This window comes from Eubalaena glacialis, chromosome 2 (assembly GCF_028564815.1).
Source record: "Eubalaena glacialis isolate mEubGla1 chromosome 2, mEubGla1.1.hap2.+ XY, whole genome shotgun sequence".
NCBI classification, from domain to species: Eukaryota; Metazoa; Chordata; class Mammalia; order Artiodactyla; family Balaenidae; genus Eubalaena; species Eubalaena glacialis.
Window position 1 is genome coordinate 145,982,514 of NC_083717.1, and position 18,468 is coordinate 146,000,981.

The 18,468-nt window shown below is 40.2% G+C and overlaps 1 protein-coding gene across 12 annotated transcripts in view; it reads right to left on the reverse strand.

The window, feature by feature from the left end:
- The window catches only part of NIN (ninein), a 102,674-nt gene that overhangs the window by 38,894 nt on the left and 45,312 nt on the right, over positions 1 to 18,468 (reverse strand). For all 12 annotated transcript variants that reach the window (XM_061180832.1, XM_061180829.1, XM_061180827.1 and 9 more), the window contains 9 exons: positions 11,421 to 11,460; positions 9,583 to 9,773; positions 5,612 to 5,758; positions 4,956 to 5,123; positions 4,328 to 4,464; positions 3,867 to 4,007; positions 3,438 to 3,612; positions 759 to 869; positions 294 to 383 (listed from right to left, as the gene is read on the reverse strand). In XM_061180832.1, coding sequence (XP_061036815.1) covers positions 294 to 383; positions 759 to 869; positions 3,438 to 3,612; positions 3,867 to 4,007; positions 4,328 to 4,464; positions 4,956 to 5,123; positions 5,612 to 5,758; positions 9,583 to 9,773; positions 11,421 to 11,460 — 1,200 coding nt within the window. The remainder of the gene's footprint in view (positions 1 to 293; positions 384 to 758; positions 870 to 3,437; positions 3,613 to 3,866; positions 4,008 to 4,327; positions 4,465 to 4,955; positions 5,124 to 5,611; positions 5,759 to 9,582; positions 9,774 to 11,420; positions 11,461 to 18,468) is intronic.

The window sequence follows — 18,468 nt, forward strand, 5'->3', positions numbered from 1 at the left end:
CAGTTTGCATGATTCTCTCGTATTTCAGGATACTAAACAATAACATTAACAACTAGCACTTAGGTTAAGTGCTTTCTGTGTCTCAGGCTCTGTTCTAAGCACTTTACGTATATTTACTCATTGACTCTCCACAACAGCCTTATCTGGTGGGTACTCTTATTTCTGCTGTCTTATAGGTGAGGAATTGAAACACCTGCGGATTAAGTGATGTGCTCATGGTCACACAGCTAGTAAACGGTGAAGCGGTATTTGAACCCAGGCACCCCTCCTCTAAGTTCTCTTCAGTCACTCACCCTGCACTGCTGCTCGTATTCATTTCTCATCTGTGTCAGCCTTTCTTCTTGCAAAAAGAATTCAGCACTGCTGGGATCAAGGTCACCAAACTAGAAAATGAAAAGGGCAAAGTTGTCATTTTTTCCAAGTGTCCTTCTTTGACCTATAATGTACGAAAGGCCCAAGTTTCTGGTGTTCACCCAGTGTCTGGAGTATGAAAGGAATGTGACATTTAAGCAGAAACACCATCAATTAGATGATGGGGAGAAGATTCTAGAGTGAAGTGTTCAGTCAAAGCAGAGATTGTTTCCCAGTGCCACGCCATGTTTCCCTCATGTAAATTAAATCCTTGCAAAAATGACAGCTTCCTTTAGTCACATAAATAATTCCATAATAGAAATTTTCTTGGTGGCATAGCTTCTGCTCTTTTGAGTGAACTACACTTTGGGGCTACATATCAGGAAATCAAATTTAAACAGACTTACCTTTTCTGCCAAAACATTTTCCAAATTTCGCTGAAGTTTGTTTGTCAGATTCTCATACTCTGCCAACTTCTCTGCATTTTCCAGAAGCTCGTTTTCTAGACGACCATTTTCCTGAAGAAATTTGGGGACATTAAGTGGGCACAGATTAAGAAATAAACTGTTGTACCATTTTATAGCATGCATAAATCAATGCTCTAGATTGAGAAAATGTGTTCATCTTGAAAGTTTCAGTACATTGGAGCAGAAAAAGTAAATATTAAAAAACTGATATCTATCTTATAACCTCCAAGCATGCCTCCTCTTTTTCTTGATCCTACAGAACCATGCTGCCCAACAGTGGCCACAAGCAGTCACAGGTAACTATTGAGCACTTGAAATGTATATAGTACAAACTGAGATGTGCTGTGAATATAAAATATTCACCAGATTTTGAAGAGTTAGAACAAAAATGCAAAAAACTCAGTAATAATTTTTGTAGATGAATTACAAGTCAAAAAGATACTGTTTTGGAGATATTACATTAAATAAAAATGATTTAAAATTAAATTCACCTGTTTCTTTTTACCTTTTAATGTGCCTGTTTGAAAATTTGAAATTACATCTATGGCTTGCATTGTATTTCTATTCGACAGCATTGCAGTAGAAAATTTAATGACGTGAAAAACATTCTCAATAAACTGTCAGATGAAAGACTGGTTGCAGAATACCTTGTTCATCTGACAACAAAAGAGAGCTCAGAAAACCTATAAAAAGTAGGATAGCTCTAACAATTTTCATTTAATGATGATATAGATATGTTATATTTAATTTACAATTTTATTTTGGTTTAAAGATGTAAAAGCTATACACACAGGTTTTTCATAATTTGTATTTTTAATTATTATAGTAAAATAACATATCAACCAAAGTCCACAAAAGGTGGGGTTTTTCTGTATATAAAACACTTGTAAGATTTCCACCCACATTTGTCAAAAAAATAAAACCACATGGATGTGCCATTTGACATATTTTCTATTCCAATGCTAAAGGATAACTGGAAGAACATTATTTTCAAAGTATATTTTGCCAAAAGAATATAGAGCCAATATATTTTAAATACATTCTTGTTCGCACCCTCACACAGTAACATGGAGTGAAAAAGAATGTGCTTGAAGTGTTTTTAAAAAATACTACCTTCCCCCAAAATGCCAGTTCTACAACTCTAATCTTCCAAAGTGTGTCTAAATTTAGATGTTAAAACAATCAGGAGCAATTTCTGTGTATCGGGCCTGTGTTGGTGCTCTGGAAACTGACAAATCAGCTTCTGTTGCTGACCACAGGGAACACACAATCGGGACCGTGGCAGGGGAGGCAGATATGGATACAATTATCTATGATGTGATAGAAAATATGCTATCTTCTGGCAAGAAAAAAAAAAAGTGTAATGGGAATGAAAAAGTAGTTTGGCCTGCAGTGTTGGAGAAAGCAGTGAAGGAGCCTAAAAGCTTATTGAGGAACTGAGACAGCTGATAGCAGGTGTAGCAGGGTTGAGGGCTTGGCCCTGGGGGTTGCTGGCAGGATCTGAGGTTAGAAAGGCATGAGGACAAGCCCCCTTTCAGGGCCCTTCAGTGCTGCCATGTTGCACTTTTACAGAGGGAACAGCATGATTTTAAGTGTTCTTAAGTAAGGTAACTCTGGTGACAATATGGAGGTTGGATAGATGGAAAAAAGGATGCACATAGGTCAGCTGAGAAATCGTGATGAATTGTGAACCTATTCAGAGGCTGTGGAAATGGAGAGATGGGATAAATCTGAGAAGCATTTCAGAGCATCAACGGGACTCAGAAACTGATAATCAAGGATGACCGAGGACTTTAGCTTCTATGACTTTCAGCACAGGTGGTGATGTAGATTAGGGAGAAAATTCCAGAGAGGAAGCAGTTTGATGGTTAGGGAGTGAGAATTAGCTCAGTTTTTGATGTGTGGAGTTTCAGGAACCTTTTATAACTTCAACAGTAGTGAATATTCCATAGGTACTTATTACCTTCTAGATACTGTATATGTAGCAACACATTTAATCTCCATATCAATGCTATGGGGTAGGTATTACGATGGTGCCTCTTCTGTGCATTAGGAAACAGGTCTGAGTAACTTGATCAAGGTTTTCTGTAAGTAGTGGTATCCAGATTGGAACCAGGCAGTCTTGAGGCCAGACCCCCCTACCCCGCCCACCCTTTATCTCTAGATAACACTGTACCATATTATCTGGTGTCAGAGTCCAATAAAGAGAAGGATCACTTCCTCTACTGAGGCACAGGGAAGGAGAGGAGGATGTATAAGGGAAAAGGTACATTTGGAAGCAAAGAAACAAAGCTGATGGCCTCTGTGTGGCAGGAAAGAAAGTCATCTGCTAAGAATGAGGAAGGGGAAGTGCAAGGAAGGAAGAGACCATCAACCAGGAGCCAAACAGCCCTGAGGACCCAGTGCAACTTCAGGGGGTAAGAACAAGATATGCTGTTGGCAAACCAGAAGCCTAGACACCCCTGAAATCTAGCTCCCAGTGGGGGCTCTACCATGTCTGGTCATGACCCAGCTGGGCAGACTTATGAGCCCCGTGTAGACCTGTCCTCTTACAGAGCTGTGGTTTTCCATGTGTACTCCCAGCAGGGACACAGACTATACAACCAACAGGATAATTACCTTTAAAGAGAGGGCAAGGCGGTCCCGGGTGTAATTCTCTTCTGTTTTTGCCTTTTCAATTTCCTGCTCAAGTTCCAAACGCTGCTTGCCCACCTGTTGTAGGATCTGTTCTCTCTCCTTTCGAAGCTCATTCTTTAAGGCTGCTATTCGTTCCTTGTACTCTTCATCCAGTTTCCTGTGAGGAGGAAAGACTGACAAGCTGCCATCAAATCCCTCAGAGGTCCCTACGTGGATCCACCAAAAATGGAAACACAGAGTCACAGAGATGGGAAGCTCCTTGACAAAGTGTCTAGTGAATCCTGCTTTCCTTGAGGCTTGGCCACACCTAAGTCACTCCCGCCAGGTGTGGCCAAGCGGGCAGGCAGGCTGAGCCCCACTGCCCTGGGCCAGGGTGGTGGGAAAGGAGGGTCCTGGCCCAGCCAGTCGTACCTGAGGTTGTACTCATTCCGCCGCTCTATGGCTGCGTGGTGATCGTCCACCTCTGAGGCCATTAGAGACTTGAGCTTCTCAGCTTTTTCCAGATCTGACCGTAGCTTCTCTTTTTCTCTGACCACTTGATCAACTTGCTCCCTAGAATCAGAAAGAAACCAAGTATGAGGGAAACTGTTTCTAAGCAACAAGTAGACCCCAAAAAGCTCTCATCTGGCTTGCTTCAATACAAAAACAAAACCAAGACAACCAAAACCCTTCAAAAACACACAGACATTCCACAGCCCTCTTCAAAAGACTACATGCAAATCTAAGCTCTACCTCATTTTCACAGAAGTGAGATGATAGGAGATTAGCCACATCTGCGTACAGGATGGAAGAATGTACGCCACAGGCATCTGAATGACTTGCTCAACAAGTAGGAAAGGGAATAGAGCAGGTGAACCTTCTGCTTAACTCACAGCAAATGCCGGATCTCAGCCTTAAAGCTGGCCAGAGCTGCCTGGTGAATGCTGTTCTTGGTAACCAAAAGTTCATTTTCAAGAGCCAGCGTCAGTTCTGTCAAATTAACATTTCCATCAAGGCTGAAATCCAAGGCCTAGAAATCAGAACAAGTTCAAGACAATCACAAGTTCTATCCTGTGAAAGCAGAAAATGTGAAGGTTATACAAACTCACAGAACTGAATTTACAGTCTACAGGTTGGATGCTTACATTTCTTTAGTGATTGCTTAGGAACAATATTCAATCCACAGCATAACTAAGCTCTAAGAAAAACATAACGTGATTATTTGCATGTTTTAAAAAAATGCTATCTGGCACTGTAAATAAACACGACGGTAAAACTCTAATCTTTACCAACCAGAGATCAGCTAAGAAATTTCTTATCAATAATTTAGGGGTTAAAAACATGGAAAGAAGTTATCAATAATCCTGGTTGAAGTGGGTAGGAAAAGTTACCTCTTACGTCTGAGATCTTGTGAATAGAAGAATCATTAAGGAGAAATCGAATCAAATCACAGTTTCAAAAAAATGGAATTTTTCAACCCTGCCCCAATTCGTCATTTTTCTCTCATTTTAGCTGCCACACCTTCAGGATCTCCTGGCTGTTCTCAATGCCCTCTTCATGCCAGGTGTCAAGTATTCTCTCCACTGATGCATAGCCCATCCCATCATCCAGGCAGGAGAAGACCCGAAAGCCAATGGTACTTGTCATCGCAGATGGGGTTGTGGTCCGTCGTCCACTCTCATCGAAAGACTGCAAGAAGAAAGAGACTTGAGCAAGCTCAGGCATTGCAACATGGTGTTGGTCAAGACCAAAACTGGTCAGTCCTGACCACAAGGAGCGGAAGGCATGTCTCTCTAATTTATACTGCTAGGATAAAAAGTCACGCAGCCCCTTTGATCTCCCTTTCCTAAGTCAGCCTAGAATGCAAAGCTTATCAACAGTTGACCTGGCCGAGAGTTCCTTCATATAGATGAAATGTGTCTCTACTTAAGACCAGGTTTCTTCTGACCTACAGCTAACACGAAGGGGCATAATTAGTGGTCTTCCTACTGTAATTTATGGTCATTTCTCAAACCCAACTTTTCCTTCCCCAATGGTTCAGTCTTTCTTTACTACTCTTCTTTTGCCTCTCTTTCTCCTCAGTATTTTTCTTCAGACAGCAGATTAATTCATTAGAAATTATTCAAATGGATTTTAACTTCTACTCACAAAGAAACCACTTCCTATTTATTTCTTACCTGCATGGAGAGGTGCCTTTTCAATTGTCTATATGGGGTAGATGCTGATGGGGTAAGGGATTTTCCATTTTTGAACAAGCCGTAGAAAAAATCTTCTACACTCATCGTACCATCAGGATCAAGATTATGGAAGACTTCTTCAAGCATCTAGAAAAGGGTAACCATATATTTTAACTATTTCACTCAAAAAAACCCACAAGGCCCAAAGTATACTTCCAGCCAACAGAAATTGGCACCACTCTTGATCCCAGGACTCCAGAAATATAACATGTCCCTTTATTCTCACTTGACTGAATTTTTTTCCTTTCTAGTAATATGTCCTTCCCCCTCACATAAACTAAATAAAATTCATTTTCAACATCTTCATAATTTTATGCAATTTAGCATTTAACTGTTTTCTCTTTTGCTCATACTGTTAGAACAGGTAATCTTTAATGTTACTACACGTTATTCTTGCGAATTAAAGAATTACTTAAAAATATAAAGCTATAGCTTCCCAGTGTTGTAACAACAGAAAATAGTTAGACATTCATTAAGCCGTTATATTATGGTGACTCCACATGATATTTTGCTTATATTGAATTTCGGAAATTGGTACGTTAGCACGGCAGAATTGGGTCTGGGACAGATGGCAATGATCTAATAGTTTGGGTCTGAAACCCATGACTTGGGATTTAGAACATTACTTGGAACAGCACTGCGTGTTTGGGGTCTTTATTTCTTTTAATGCTTTAGCACAGGAGAAATGAGGATTGGATAGGAAGGATTTCATGTGTATGCAATAGAAGGGTTCCAAGAGATGTAAAGAGAAGGGAATTTTGCCTGACTGCTTTGCACCCTGTGACGGTAATCACATACAGTCCCTTCTAGAGGCTTGCCTAGGAGATGGTTTGTTCCCTAGCTCAACAGAGGAATGGAAAAGGGAATAAGCAGCATGAATCATGGATACCGCAAAACAGGGAGGGAAGGCAAAGACCTCCATCCTCACAGTCAGCTTCCTCTTTATTTGGGGGGCTAAAATTTTTCTATAGGACATGCCCCCAGTGTACAAAACAGAAATCACCAGAGGCTCCTGTTAAAATGCAGACTCTGATATAGTTAAATCTGGGGGTGGGGCCTAAGATTCTGCATTTCTAACAAGGTGATGCCCAGTTTGCTGAGTAGCAAGGAATAGAACAAGCAACAAACTTACTCTTGTTGCATTTGAGCCTACACCTGGGTCCATTCTAACAAAGGCCTCTTTGTAACAAATCCTCAAATTTTCAATATTCATTTCGTTAAGTCTGGACTATTGCTAGGACTCCTGTCATCTCATAATTGTTGATTTTATCCTTCATCTAAGTGCCTGAGGCATTTCTTTTATCCAATGCTTTTTTTTCCCAATTCATATCCAATAGGAAACATCTGTCTCTATTCTTGTTTTTATACCACTTCCTCTGGAGAGGACTCTGAAACAAGAAAATCATTCTAAAGAGTGTAAATCTTTGGAAGAAGCAACAGCTCCTAATAGAGAAGCATATGATGAAACAGATGGAAAGGTATTTGGGGCAAAATTCTGAGGTTGCCAAGCTCCCTTAGCTTCTCCGTCTCGTTCTTATCAACCAAAAGAACATTTCTTAGAGGACTAGGCTTTCAGGACTGTCAAGCCAGAAGTCACAGTAAAATCCAAGTGTGCTGACTGAAGTGAACCAGCATATTTTGGCTCTAACCTTAGCTCCACGTGGGTTGGCCCTGTGACCTTGGCCAAATCAATGCACAGCTTCCTGACTGCCTAAACAGCCATCACCTGATCCATGTGAAGTGGTGGAGTAAGTGAATCCCGGCAGTTATTGTACATGGGGGAGTGGACAAGTAGTGAATAAAGGGGTGTGGATTCAGAAGAGGGTGGATGGGCAGGGCTGGGCTGACAAGAATACAAGTCAGTGGGCAACTAGGGCACCCCCTGCAGTCTGTGCAGGAGCTGAATCTAGAACCCTGAGGACATTCTTACTCCCCATCACCAGCCAGGCCTTTGGATGGTTGATTTCCCAACGTGTAAGTTGGGAAATAATGCACTAGAATAGGGATCACAAATACCCTGAGGGGCCAGGAAGGTGATGTAAATAAATGAGGCAGGATGGTCTTGAGACATTAGGAAGTAGTGCCTTTTAAACCAGTGAACGGAACACGAGTGCATGCCCTGTCCAAAGGGGCTAGCTGCTTCTCACTGCCAGCAAAATGGAGCCAAATCTTCTGATTTTTAGAAAAATCTTCTGATTTTAAAAAGTATAGCAAAAAGTTCAATTTTTAAACATTGGGTAGGCGACATAGCCCTTGGGTCATATTTGGCAGCTAGGGTGATAGTTTGCCATCCCTGCCCTACAGTCGTCCTTGCTTCTGGAAAGCAGGGCACTAGTTTTAGCCTTAAGACAGTGAATCTAGTTTCCCTTCATGATGATGGCAACAGGCATCAGTGATCTCTTTCTTTATCTATAAAATGAGGGGTGACTAAATCTAAAATTGCTTTCAGTTGTAAAATTCTAGGATTCCAAGTTGTATGCTGATGAGATCATCTTGAACTTTCAGCTCCGCTGTGGTCTAGAGCTAGTAATACAAAGTACTATAGTGTTTCATGATTTTGGTGGGGAGGAAAAACACTAAGTAAAAGCTACATTCAATTAGCAATCCTTTACTCATCCTCACATCAAAGAAAATTAATGTGCTGCTTCTTTTCCTGGGTTCTGGGATCTCCACCACAGAAGAAAATGCAACTCCCCACAAATGGCTAAGTTTATTCCAAGATTTGTTCTTAGATAAATAATCCAAGTTTGTGCAATATTTCTTGGCAGAACAACCCAAGGTTCTGCATACTGCACTGGTTTATAATTTAGGAGGATGAATTTAATTTTATGACTCAACAGCCATCACTGAAAAATAAATGACGACTGAGCCATTAAAATGTAGTCAGAGGGTATTAAATGGTCACATACACAAGGGAGAAGGGGGGGAAAGAACTTTTCTGCAAGCTACACTACTTGGAAGTTTTTGATAATAAACCTCTTTCTGGTTTAGGAAAATAATACCACTTATCCTCTGAGCAAGCAGATAACATGGTTTCAAATATCATTATAATCAAAGTTTCCCAAAGCTACAACTATAGCCCTAACCTCTAAGTCCCTCCAATCCTTATGTTCAGCTCTTTGAAAGACATATCTTGGAATTAATTACATTCTTATGTTTCATGGCTGTTCATGCACCCAGTCCTGCCACCCCTCTTAATTTTTTAGAAAACGTAAAGTTCAGAATTTTACCGAGCAAGAGTCTTTTGGGGGCTCCTTCAGGACTCTTCTGTTGTACATTTTCAAAACCACCAACCTACCCTTTTCCCTCTCCTCATGACCAGATTATTGTGATGGCTCCTGGCTGGTCTCCTAATCTAAGGCTCTCTTTACACCACTATACCCCATAAAAGAAGTTCAGACCACCCTCAGCAAGTAAGTTTTTCCTATGTATTATTACTTAATCTGCTTAAGAACCCAGGGGTGATATTGAGATCTTCTCTCCAAAAAACTAAACTTATCAGCCTGGTCTTCAAAATATTCCCCCAACTCAAATCTCCTGAACTCCCCTCTTCGTCCTTCCTCTACACCTTTCCCACATTTTGCTCTGTGAATGCCACATCTACAAATAGACTGACATCATGCTACACTGAACTGGTGTCTGATAGTAATGTGGGGTAATGTGCTTAGCACAGTGAGGGGCACACAGTACGGGTTCAGTAAGTGTCAGCTATTGTCAGTTTTTCTTTTCCACAATACAACATGAGGTCCTCAGAGACAGGATCTTCATGGCTGACTTTCCAGGAAAAAAAAAGAGAATGGAGTCTCTGTAACATGCTGCAGGAAACCAAAATATGGCTATTCCTAGCCTGTGGCCAGTTTAGCTTTTATCATGATTACTATTCCTGAATAAAAATATGATGCAAGGCTTACCTCACCATCGACATTCTGCAAACCATACTGCTCACAGATGGAGATCAGCTTCTTTCGGTTTAGGTGACCATCACGGGTGATCCCCAAATCTTCACAAACCTCCTGCAGTTTCTCTTCTATCCAGTCTTGGGGAGGGGAAGGCCCACTTTGTGAGGCATTCAGATCATCTGGGTTCCAAAATCTTAACTGGCCTAAAATAAAAGCATACAGTGTGTTGTCCCTAAAGGAACTGAAAGCCTATTCTCAAAGAAAAATGTGCTTTTTGAAAATAAATGCTATAAGAAAGAGACTACAGATGTTGATTTGATGTTGAGTTGATTTGATCCTGAAGTTCAAATGAAGTGGAACCATTGGTTCTTAGGCTGCAACTAGGGCCAACAGACACTTTTTTGTTCATTGGCAGTCATACCTATGTAAGAAATACCATCTACTGTGCAGTAATGCCAAGGTTCTAGGCTTATTTTATTGCAAAGGAAAATATGCACAGGCTTAGGCTTTGGTGTGATCGGAAGAGAAGGCTGGTTGAGAGCCATTCGAAGGAGCTTTATATGCCCTACCTCAGCTATAGCTACCAGACTTTATTATCTCCACTTTCTTTCTAGTCTAAGCTCTGCTTTTACTGAGAAGGAAATAATTTCATGATAAATATCATAAAATGATTATAAAAGTCAAGATTAGCCTGTTTCCAAATCTTTACACATACGAATATTCTGCGCTATAAGCAATCCAACTTGAAAGAATAAATGTTTGCCAGGGCAAGTTATTAATTATTGGTATATTAAGGATAAGTTCTATTTGAAGATTTAAGGATCAAACTACTTATTTAAAAATAAAAATTTATTTATCCTCTATTAAAAGTTCTCACTTCTAGTTAAAATTTACTTCCATATTAGAGAGTCTGTAAAGTCATTACTTAAACATGAGCTAATTACTGGCAAGATTGTGTGTGCCTGGAAGAACCTTAGAGAGTTGAGAAGAGCATTTAGTGCTACCCCTACTATTTATCAAAGACATTAAGCCCGTCACCGCTGTGTCTTTACAGGCTGGAGACCTAGAGAACGTGTAATTACACTTAAGTACAGTTAATCCAGGGTAGGCTGTGAAGTGGGCTGAGGTTCCGTCAGCTGAACCACAGTGCCATCTGCTGGCCAGAAGATCAACGTGTTTTGATTCATCTTAAATACATCTGAAATTTGTCAAGGGATACATTTTTTAAAATATAAATTTATTTATTTATTTTTGGCTGCGTTGGGTCTTCGTTGCTGCCCGCGGGCTTTCTCTAGTTGCGGCGAGCGGGGTCTACTCTTGGTTGTGGTGCGCAGGCTTCTCACTGCAGTGGCTTCTCTTGTTGCGGAGCACGGGCTCTAGAGCGCAGGCTCAGTAGTCATGGCGCCCGGGCTTAGTTGCTCCGCGGCATGTGGGATCTTCCCGGACCAGGGCTCGAACCCGTGTCCCCTGCACTGGCAGGCGGATTCTTAACCACTGCGCCACCAGGGAAGCCCTGTCAAGGGATACATTTTAATAGGTAACTATTTAGTTTTGGATTGTTCATAGATTCATGTGAAAGTCTATGTAAGAGAGTAATTAACCCATAAGTGACATTCTACATCTTAGTTGCCACATCTTGCATGATGCTAAATGCAAGGATTTAAAACTATGAGCTATCAACTGGGAATTAATTTTTTGTTACTGTTGTTCTTCAGGTTATTTCTTAGTTGGCCTCCAGCAGGCAAGGTTGTTAGTAAGAAGGCAAGGGATGCATGAAGGGGGTGTGGAGAGCGCCCTGTGAATGGCAGCCCCTCCTTCCCAGGCAGGCCCCACGCACACTCAATTCCTACCTTCTGCTTCGTACTCCTCGCTGCGCTGCGTCTTCCAGTGCTAGAGGAGGCAAGAGAAGATTAGTGTGTTTTAGAACTAATTCTGTTCTTCCAAGACCCGGTCACTCTCTGGCTCTGAAATCATCATCTGAGTGAGTCACATGATTTGGGACCCTTCAGTGCATTCATCCAGGTTGGCTCTCCTCAGTCAACAAGCCAATTAAGAGGAGACTCCTAAGAAACACGCCACAGCCTTCTGCAGCATCGCACCAAGGATTTGCCTTTCACACTTGTGAGGTGACATCACTTACTCAACAGCAAAACCTATCACAACCAATAAAATCAGGCTGAAGCAAATATTCAGAATCCATCAACTAACAGGAGTTTGTACGCATGCATTTATGAATTTGTTCTTCAATAAATGTTTAATGGGTGTGAGGTATTATGCTACATCTTTGGAATACAACGATGAACAGGAGAAGCATATTTCTTGCTCAAGAAGTTTATATGCTGACAAAGACATGCAGACAAGAAAACAGTACAATATTGTAGTGTAGTAAGTGCTATTATGGGGGAGTTCAAGAAGGGGTACCTAACTGGGGTATCCTTCAGCCTTGTGAGTTCAGGGTAGACTTCCTGCAAGAAGCAAGGTCTAACTTAGACCTGAGGGATAAGCTGGAGACAGCCAGGTGGAAAGAAAGGAGCAGTTACTATTTGCCGACGTGTGGAGACCAGAATGAGTGAGCCTGGTGCGTTTCTGGCACAGTGAGGAGATAGAGATGCAACCCAAAGCAGGTAGGCTAGAAAGCTCAAGTTAAATAAAATGTACGTTACCAGTAAATTACTACATTAAAAGCAGTGAAATTGATCTGAACTAGATCATTTTGTCCCCTTATCGTGCTGTGTTACTACTGGGTCTTTTCCAAGTCACAGCATACAGTTGTAGTTTGTGTACTGCACAAAAGCACCCAGCCCAGGGCACAAGTCAGAACCAAAATCCAGCCCATGCTCCACAGGCAAGCATGCACAGATCTGCTTCCAACCATTGGCAACGAGTAGGTCCACAGTGGTCTCCGGCCTCATCAGTAAGCTTCCTAATCACTCCTGTTGGTAGGTTCTACAACCATCTCAGGCAGGAAACTCTGTTGAGAAAAGGTGTATCCCCCTTTTAAAACCTGCTGCTGTCTCAGCAAAGATCCAGCTTTATGAATGAAGCTGCCTTTGATAACCAATAACCAGCCTACTCTCCATGGTGGCTGAACTGTACAAGGTGAACTGATTTCTTAGATCCTGTAATGAACTCAACAGGAAAATAAGCCTAATTAACTCCCATCTCCAGAGCCTAGATTCCTCATGGCAGACAGTGTGCAACCTAAAATTCTTAGGTTAAATATTTCAGTAGCTTGTTCAAGTTGATATGAGTTGAAGTTCTTTCAGGCAACCTAGGCACATCTATTTTGTTGCTCTCCTCTTAACTGAAGGACAACTATCTACCAGGATTTCACAGTTCCGTATTTCACTCAGAAAGATACTGAAGATAGCACCAATTCAAAGAGTTCACCAAAATTTGCCACACTAAGCTGAAACCCCAAACTGACAGTGCTGAGATAAGTTATTCTTGCCACAGAGAGACATTAAAAAGGCTATAATTCAAAATATATAAGCTCACTACAACTCATTCAGATTACAACTGAAAGTCACTAATATACATGGTATATCTATGGAAGGTGAATTGGAGCACAGTGTGATTTTTTACTTGTTTGTGATTACAATTTTACCAGGCTACATTTCCACATAAAGACATATCTCAACCCTGATGGATGGATGAGGTGTGAGGGTGGGGAGGGAGCAATGGAGGAAATAGCGCTCTAGATTTTCTTACTATTGTTTCTGGGCAGAATTCAATTGTTTTTACTTTTTTTTTGGTAATTCTTTATTTTATTTATTTATTTTTGGCTGTGTTGGGTCTTCGTTTCTGTGCGAGGGCTTTTTGCAGTTGCGGCAAGCGGGGGCCACTCTTCATCGCGGTGCGCGGGCCTCTCACTATCGCGGCCTCTCTTGTTCTGGCGCACAGGCTCCAGACGCGCAGGCTCAATAGTTGTGGCTCACGGGCCTAGTTGCTCCGCGGCATGTGGGATCTTCCCAGACCAGGGCTCGAACCCATGTCCCCTGCATTGGCAGGAGGATTCTTAACCACTGCGCCACCAGGGAAGCCCTGTTTTTACTTTTTTTATTTTTATTTTTTAACATCTTTATTGGAGTATAATTGCTTTACAATGGTGTGTTAGTTTCTGCTGTATAACAAAGTGAATCAGCTATATGTATACATATATCCCCATATCTCCTCCCTCTTGAGCCTCCCTCCCATCCTCCCTATCCCACCCCTCGAGGTGGTCACAAAGCACCGAGCTGATCTCCCTGTGCTATGTGGCTGCTTCCCACTAGCCATCTATTTTACATTTGGTAGTGTATATATGTCAATGCTATTCTCTCACTTCGTCCCAGCTTACCCTTCTCCCTCCCCGTATCCTCAACTCCATTCTCTACATCTGCATCTTTATTCCTGTTCTGCCCCTAGGTTCTTCAGAACCATTTATTTTTTAGATTCCATATATACATGTTAGCATACAGTATTTGTTTTTCTCTTTCTGACTCACTTCACTCTGTATGACAAACTCTAGGTCCTTCCACCTCACTACAAATAACTCAATTTCGTTTCTTTTTATGGGTGAGTAATATTCCATTGTATATATGTGCCACATCTTCTTTATCCATTCATCTGTCGATGCACACTTAGGTTGCTTCCATATCCTGGCTATTGTAAATAGAGCTGCAGTGAACATTGTGGTACATGACTTTTTGAATTATGGTTTTCTCAGGGTATATGCCCAATAGTGGGATTGCTGGGTCATATGGTAGTTCTACTTTTAGTTTCTTAAGGAACCTCCATATTGTTCTCCATAGTGGCTGTATCAATTTACATTCCCACCAACAGTGCAAGAGGGTTCCCTTTTCTCCACACCCTCTCCAGCATTTACTGTTTGTAGATTTTTTGATGATAGCCATTCTGAACGGTGTGAGGTGATATCTCATTGTAGTTTTGATTTGCATTTCTCTAATGATTAGTGATGTTGACCATCCTTTCATGTGTTTGTTGGCAATCTGTATATCTTCTTTGGAGAAATGTCTGTTTAGGTCTTCTGCCCATTTTCGGATTAGGTTGTTTGTTTTTTTGATATTGAGCTGCATGAGCTGCTTGTATATTTGGGATATTAATCCTTTGTCAGTTGCTTCACTTGCAAATATTTTCTCCCATTCTGAGGGTTGTCTTTTCATCTTGTTTATGGTTTCCTTTGCTGTGCAAAAGCTTTTAAGTTTCATTAGGTCCCATTTGTTTATTTTTGTTTTTATTTCCATTTCTCTAGGAGGTGGGTCAAAAAGGATCATGATGTGATTTATGTCATAGAGTGTTCTGCCTATGTTTTCCTTTAAGAGTTTGATAGTGTCTGGCCTTACATTTAGGTCTTTAATCCATTTTGAGTTTATTTTTTGTGTATGGTGTTAGGGAGTGTTCTAATTTCATTCTTTCACATGTAGCTGTCCAGTTTTCCCAGCACCACTTATTGAACAGGCTGTCTTTTCTCCATTGTATATTCTTGCCTCCTTTATCAAAGATAAGGTGACCATACGTGTGTGGGTTTATCTCTGGGCTTTCCATCCTGTTCCACTGATCTATATTTCTGGGTTTTTTTTGCCAGTACCATACTGTCTTGATTACTGTAGCTTTGTAGTACAGTCTGAAGTCAGGGAGCCTGACTCCTCCAGCTCTGTTTTTCTTTCTCAAGATTGCTTTGGCTATTCGAGGTCGTTTCTGTTTCCATACAAATTGTGCAATTTTTTGTTCTAGTTCTGTGAAAAATGCCATTGGTAGTTTGATAGGGATTGCACTGAATCTGTAGAATGCTTTGGGTAGTATAGTCATTTTCACAATGTTGATTCTTCCAATCCAAGCACACGGTATATCTCTCCATCTGTTTGTATCATCTTTAATTTCTTTCATCGGTGTCTTATAGTTTTGTGCATACAGGTCTTTTGTCTCCTTAGGTAGGTTTATTCCTAGGTATTTTATTCTGTTTGTTGCAGTGGTAAATGGGAGTGTTTCCTTAATTTCTCTTTCAGATTTTTCATCACTAGTGTATAGGAATGCAAGAGATTTCTGTGCATTAATTTTGTATCCTGCAACTCTACCAGCCTCATTGATTAGCTCTAGTAGTTTTCTGGTAGCATCTTTAGGATTCTCTATGTATAGTATCATGTCATCTGCAAACAGTGACAGTTGTACTTCTTCTTTTCCAATTTGGATTCCTTTTATTTCTTTTTCTTCTCTGATTGCCGTGGCTAGGACTTCCAGAACTATGTTGAATAATAGTGGTGAGAGTGGGCAACCTTGTCTTGTTCCTGATCTTAGAGGAAATGGTTTCAGTTTTTCACCATTGAGAACAATGTTGGCTGTGGGTTTGTCATATATGGCCTTTATTATGCTGAGGTAAGTTCCCTCTATGCCTACTTTCTGGAGGGTTTTTATCATAAATGGGTGTTGAATTTTGTCAAAAGCTTTTTCTGCATCTACTGAGATGATCATATGGTTTTTCTCCTTCAGTTTGTTAATATGGTGTATCACATTGATTGATTTGCATATATTGAAGAATCCTTGCATTCCTGGGATAAACCCCACTTGATCATGGTGTATGATCATTTTAATGTGCTGTTGGATTCTGTTTGCTAGTATTTTGTTGAGGATTTTTGCATCTATGTTCATCAAAGATATTGGCCTGTAGTTTTCTTTCTTTGTGACATCTTTGTCTGGTTTTGGTATCAGGGTGATGGTGGCCTCGTAGAATGAGTCCTCTGCTATATTTTGGAAGAGTTTGAGAAGGATAGGTGTTAGCTCGTCTCTAAATGTTTGATAGAATTTGCCTGTGAAGCCATCTGGTCCTGGACTTTTGTTTGTTGGAAGATTTTTAATCACAGTTTCAATTTCAGCACTTGTGATTGGTCTGTTTATATTTTGTATTTCTTCCTGGTTCAGTCTCGGAAGGTTGTGCTTTTCTAAGAATTTGTCCATTTCTTCCAGGTTGTCTATTTTATTGGCATACAGTTGCTTGTAGTAATCTCTCATGATCCTTTGTATTTCTGCAGTGTCAGGTGTTACTTCTCCTTTTTCATTTCTAATTCTATTCGTTTGAGTCTTCTCCCTTTTTTCTTTATGAGTCTGGCTAATGGTTTATCAATTTTGTTTATCTTCTTAAAGAACTAGCTTTTAGTTTTATTGATCTTTGCTATTGTTTTTTTGTTTCCTTTTCATTTATTTCTGATGTGATCTTTATGATTTCTTTCCTTCTGCTAACTTTGGGGGTTTTTTTGTTCTTCTTTCTCTAATTGCTTTAGGTTTAAAGTTAGGTTGTTCATTTGAGATGTTTCTTATTTCTTGAGGTAGGATTGTATTGCTATAAACTTCCCTCTTAGAACTGCTTTTGCTGCATCCCATAGGTTTTGGGTTGTCGTGTTTTCATTGTCATTTGTTTCTAGGTATTGTTGATTTCCTCTTTGATTTCTTCAGTGATCTCTTGGTTATTTAGTAGTGTATTGTTTAGCTTCCATGTGTTTGTATTTTTTACAGTTTTTTCCCCATAATTGATATCTAGTCTCATAGCGTTGTGGTTGGAAAAGATACTTCATACGATTTCAATTTTCTTAAATTTACCAAGGCTTGATTTGTGACCCAAGATATGGTCTATCCTGGAGAATGTTCCATGACCACTTGAGAAGAAAGTGTATTCTGTTGTTTTTGGATGGAATGTCCTATAAATATCAATTAAGTCCATCTCGTTTAATGTGTCATTTAAAGCTTGTGTTTCCTTATTTATTTTCATTTTGGATGATCTGTCCATTGGTGAAAGTGGGGTGTTAAAGTCCCCTACTATGATTGTGTTACTGTCGATTTCCCCTTTTATGGCTGTAAGCATTTGCCTTATAAATTGCGGTGCTCCTATGTTGGGTGCATAAATATTTACAATTGTTATATCTTCTTCTTGGATTGATCCCTTGGTCATTATGTAGTGTCCTTCTTTGTCTCCTGTAATAGTCTTTATTTTAAAGTCTATTTTGTCTGATACGAGAATTGCTACACCAGCTTTCTCTTGATTTCCATTTGCATGGGATATCTTTTTCCATCCCCTCACTTTCAGTCTGTATGTGTCCCTAGGTCTGAAGTGGGTTTCTTGTAGACAGCATATATACGGGTCTTGTTTTTGTATCCATTCAGCCAGTCTATGTCTTTTGGTTGGAGCATTTAATCCATTTACATTTAAGGTAGTTATTGATATGTATGTTCCTATTACCATTTTCTTAAATGTTTTGGGTTTGTTATTGTAGGTGTTTTCCTTCTCTTGTGTTTCCTGCCTAGAGAAGTTCCTTTAGCATTTGTTCTAAAGCTGGTTTCGTGGTGCTGAGTTCTCTTAGCTTTTGCTTGTCTGTAAAGGTTTTAATTTCTCCATCGAATCTGCGTGAGATCCTTGCTGGGTAGAGTAATCTTGGTTGTAGATTTTTCCGTTTCATCACTTTAAATATGTCCTGCCACTCCTTTCTGGCTTGCAGAGCTTCTGCTGAAAGATCAGCTGTTAACCTTATGGGGATTCCTTTGTATGTTATTTGTTGCTTTTCCCTTGCTGCTTTTAATATTTTTCCTTTGTATTTAATTTTTGATAGTTTGATAGTTTGATTAATATGTGTCTTGGCGTGTTTATCCTTGGATTTATCCTGTATGGGATTCTTTGTGCTTCCTGGACTTGATTGGCTATTTCCTTTCCCATATTAGGGAAGTTTTCAACTATAATCTCTTCAAATATTTTCTCAGTCCCTTTTCTTTTCTCTTCTTCTTCTGGGACCCCTATAATTCGAATGTTGGTGCGTTTAAGGTTGTCCCAGAGGTCTCTGAGACTGTCCTCAGTTCTTTTCATTCTTTTTTCTTTATTCTGCTCTGTGGTAGTTATTTCCACTGTTTTATCTT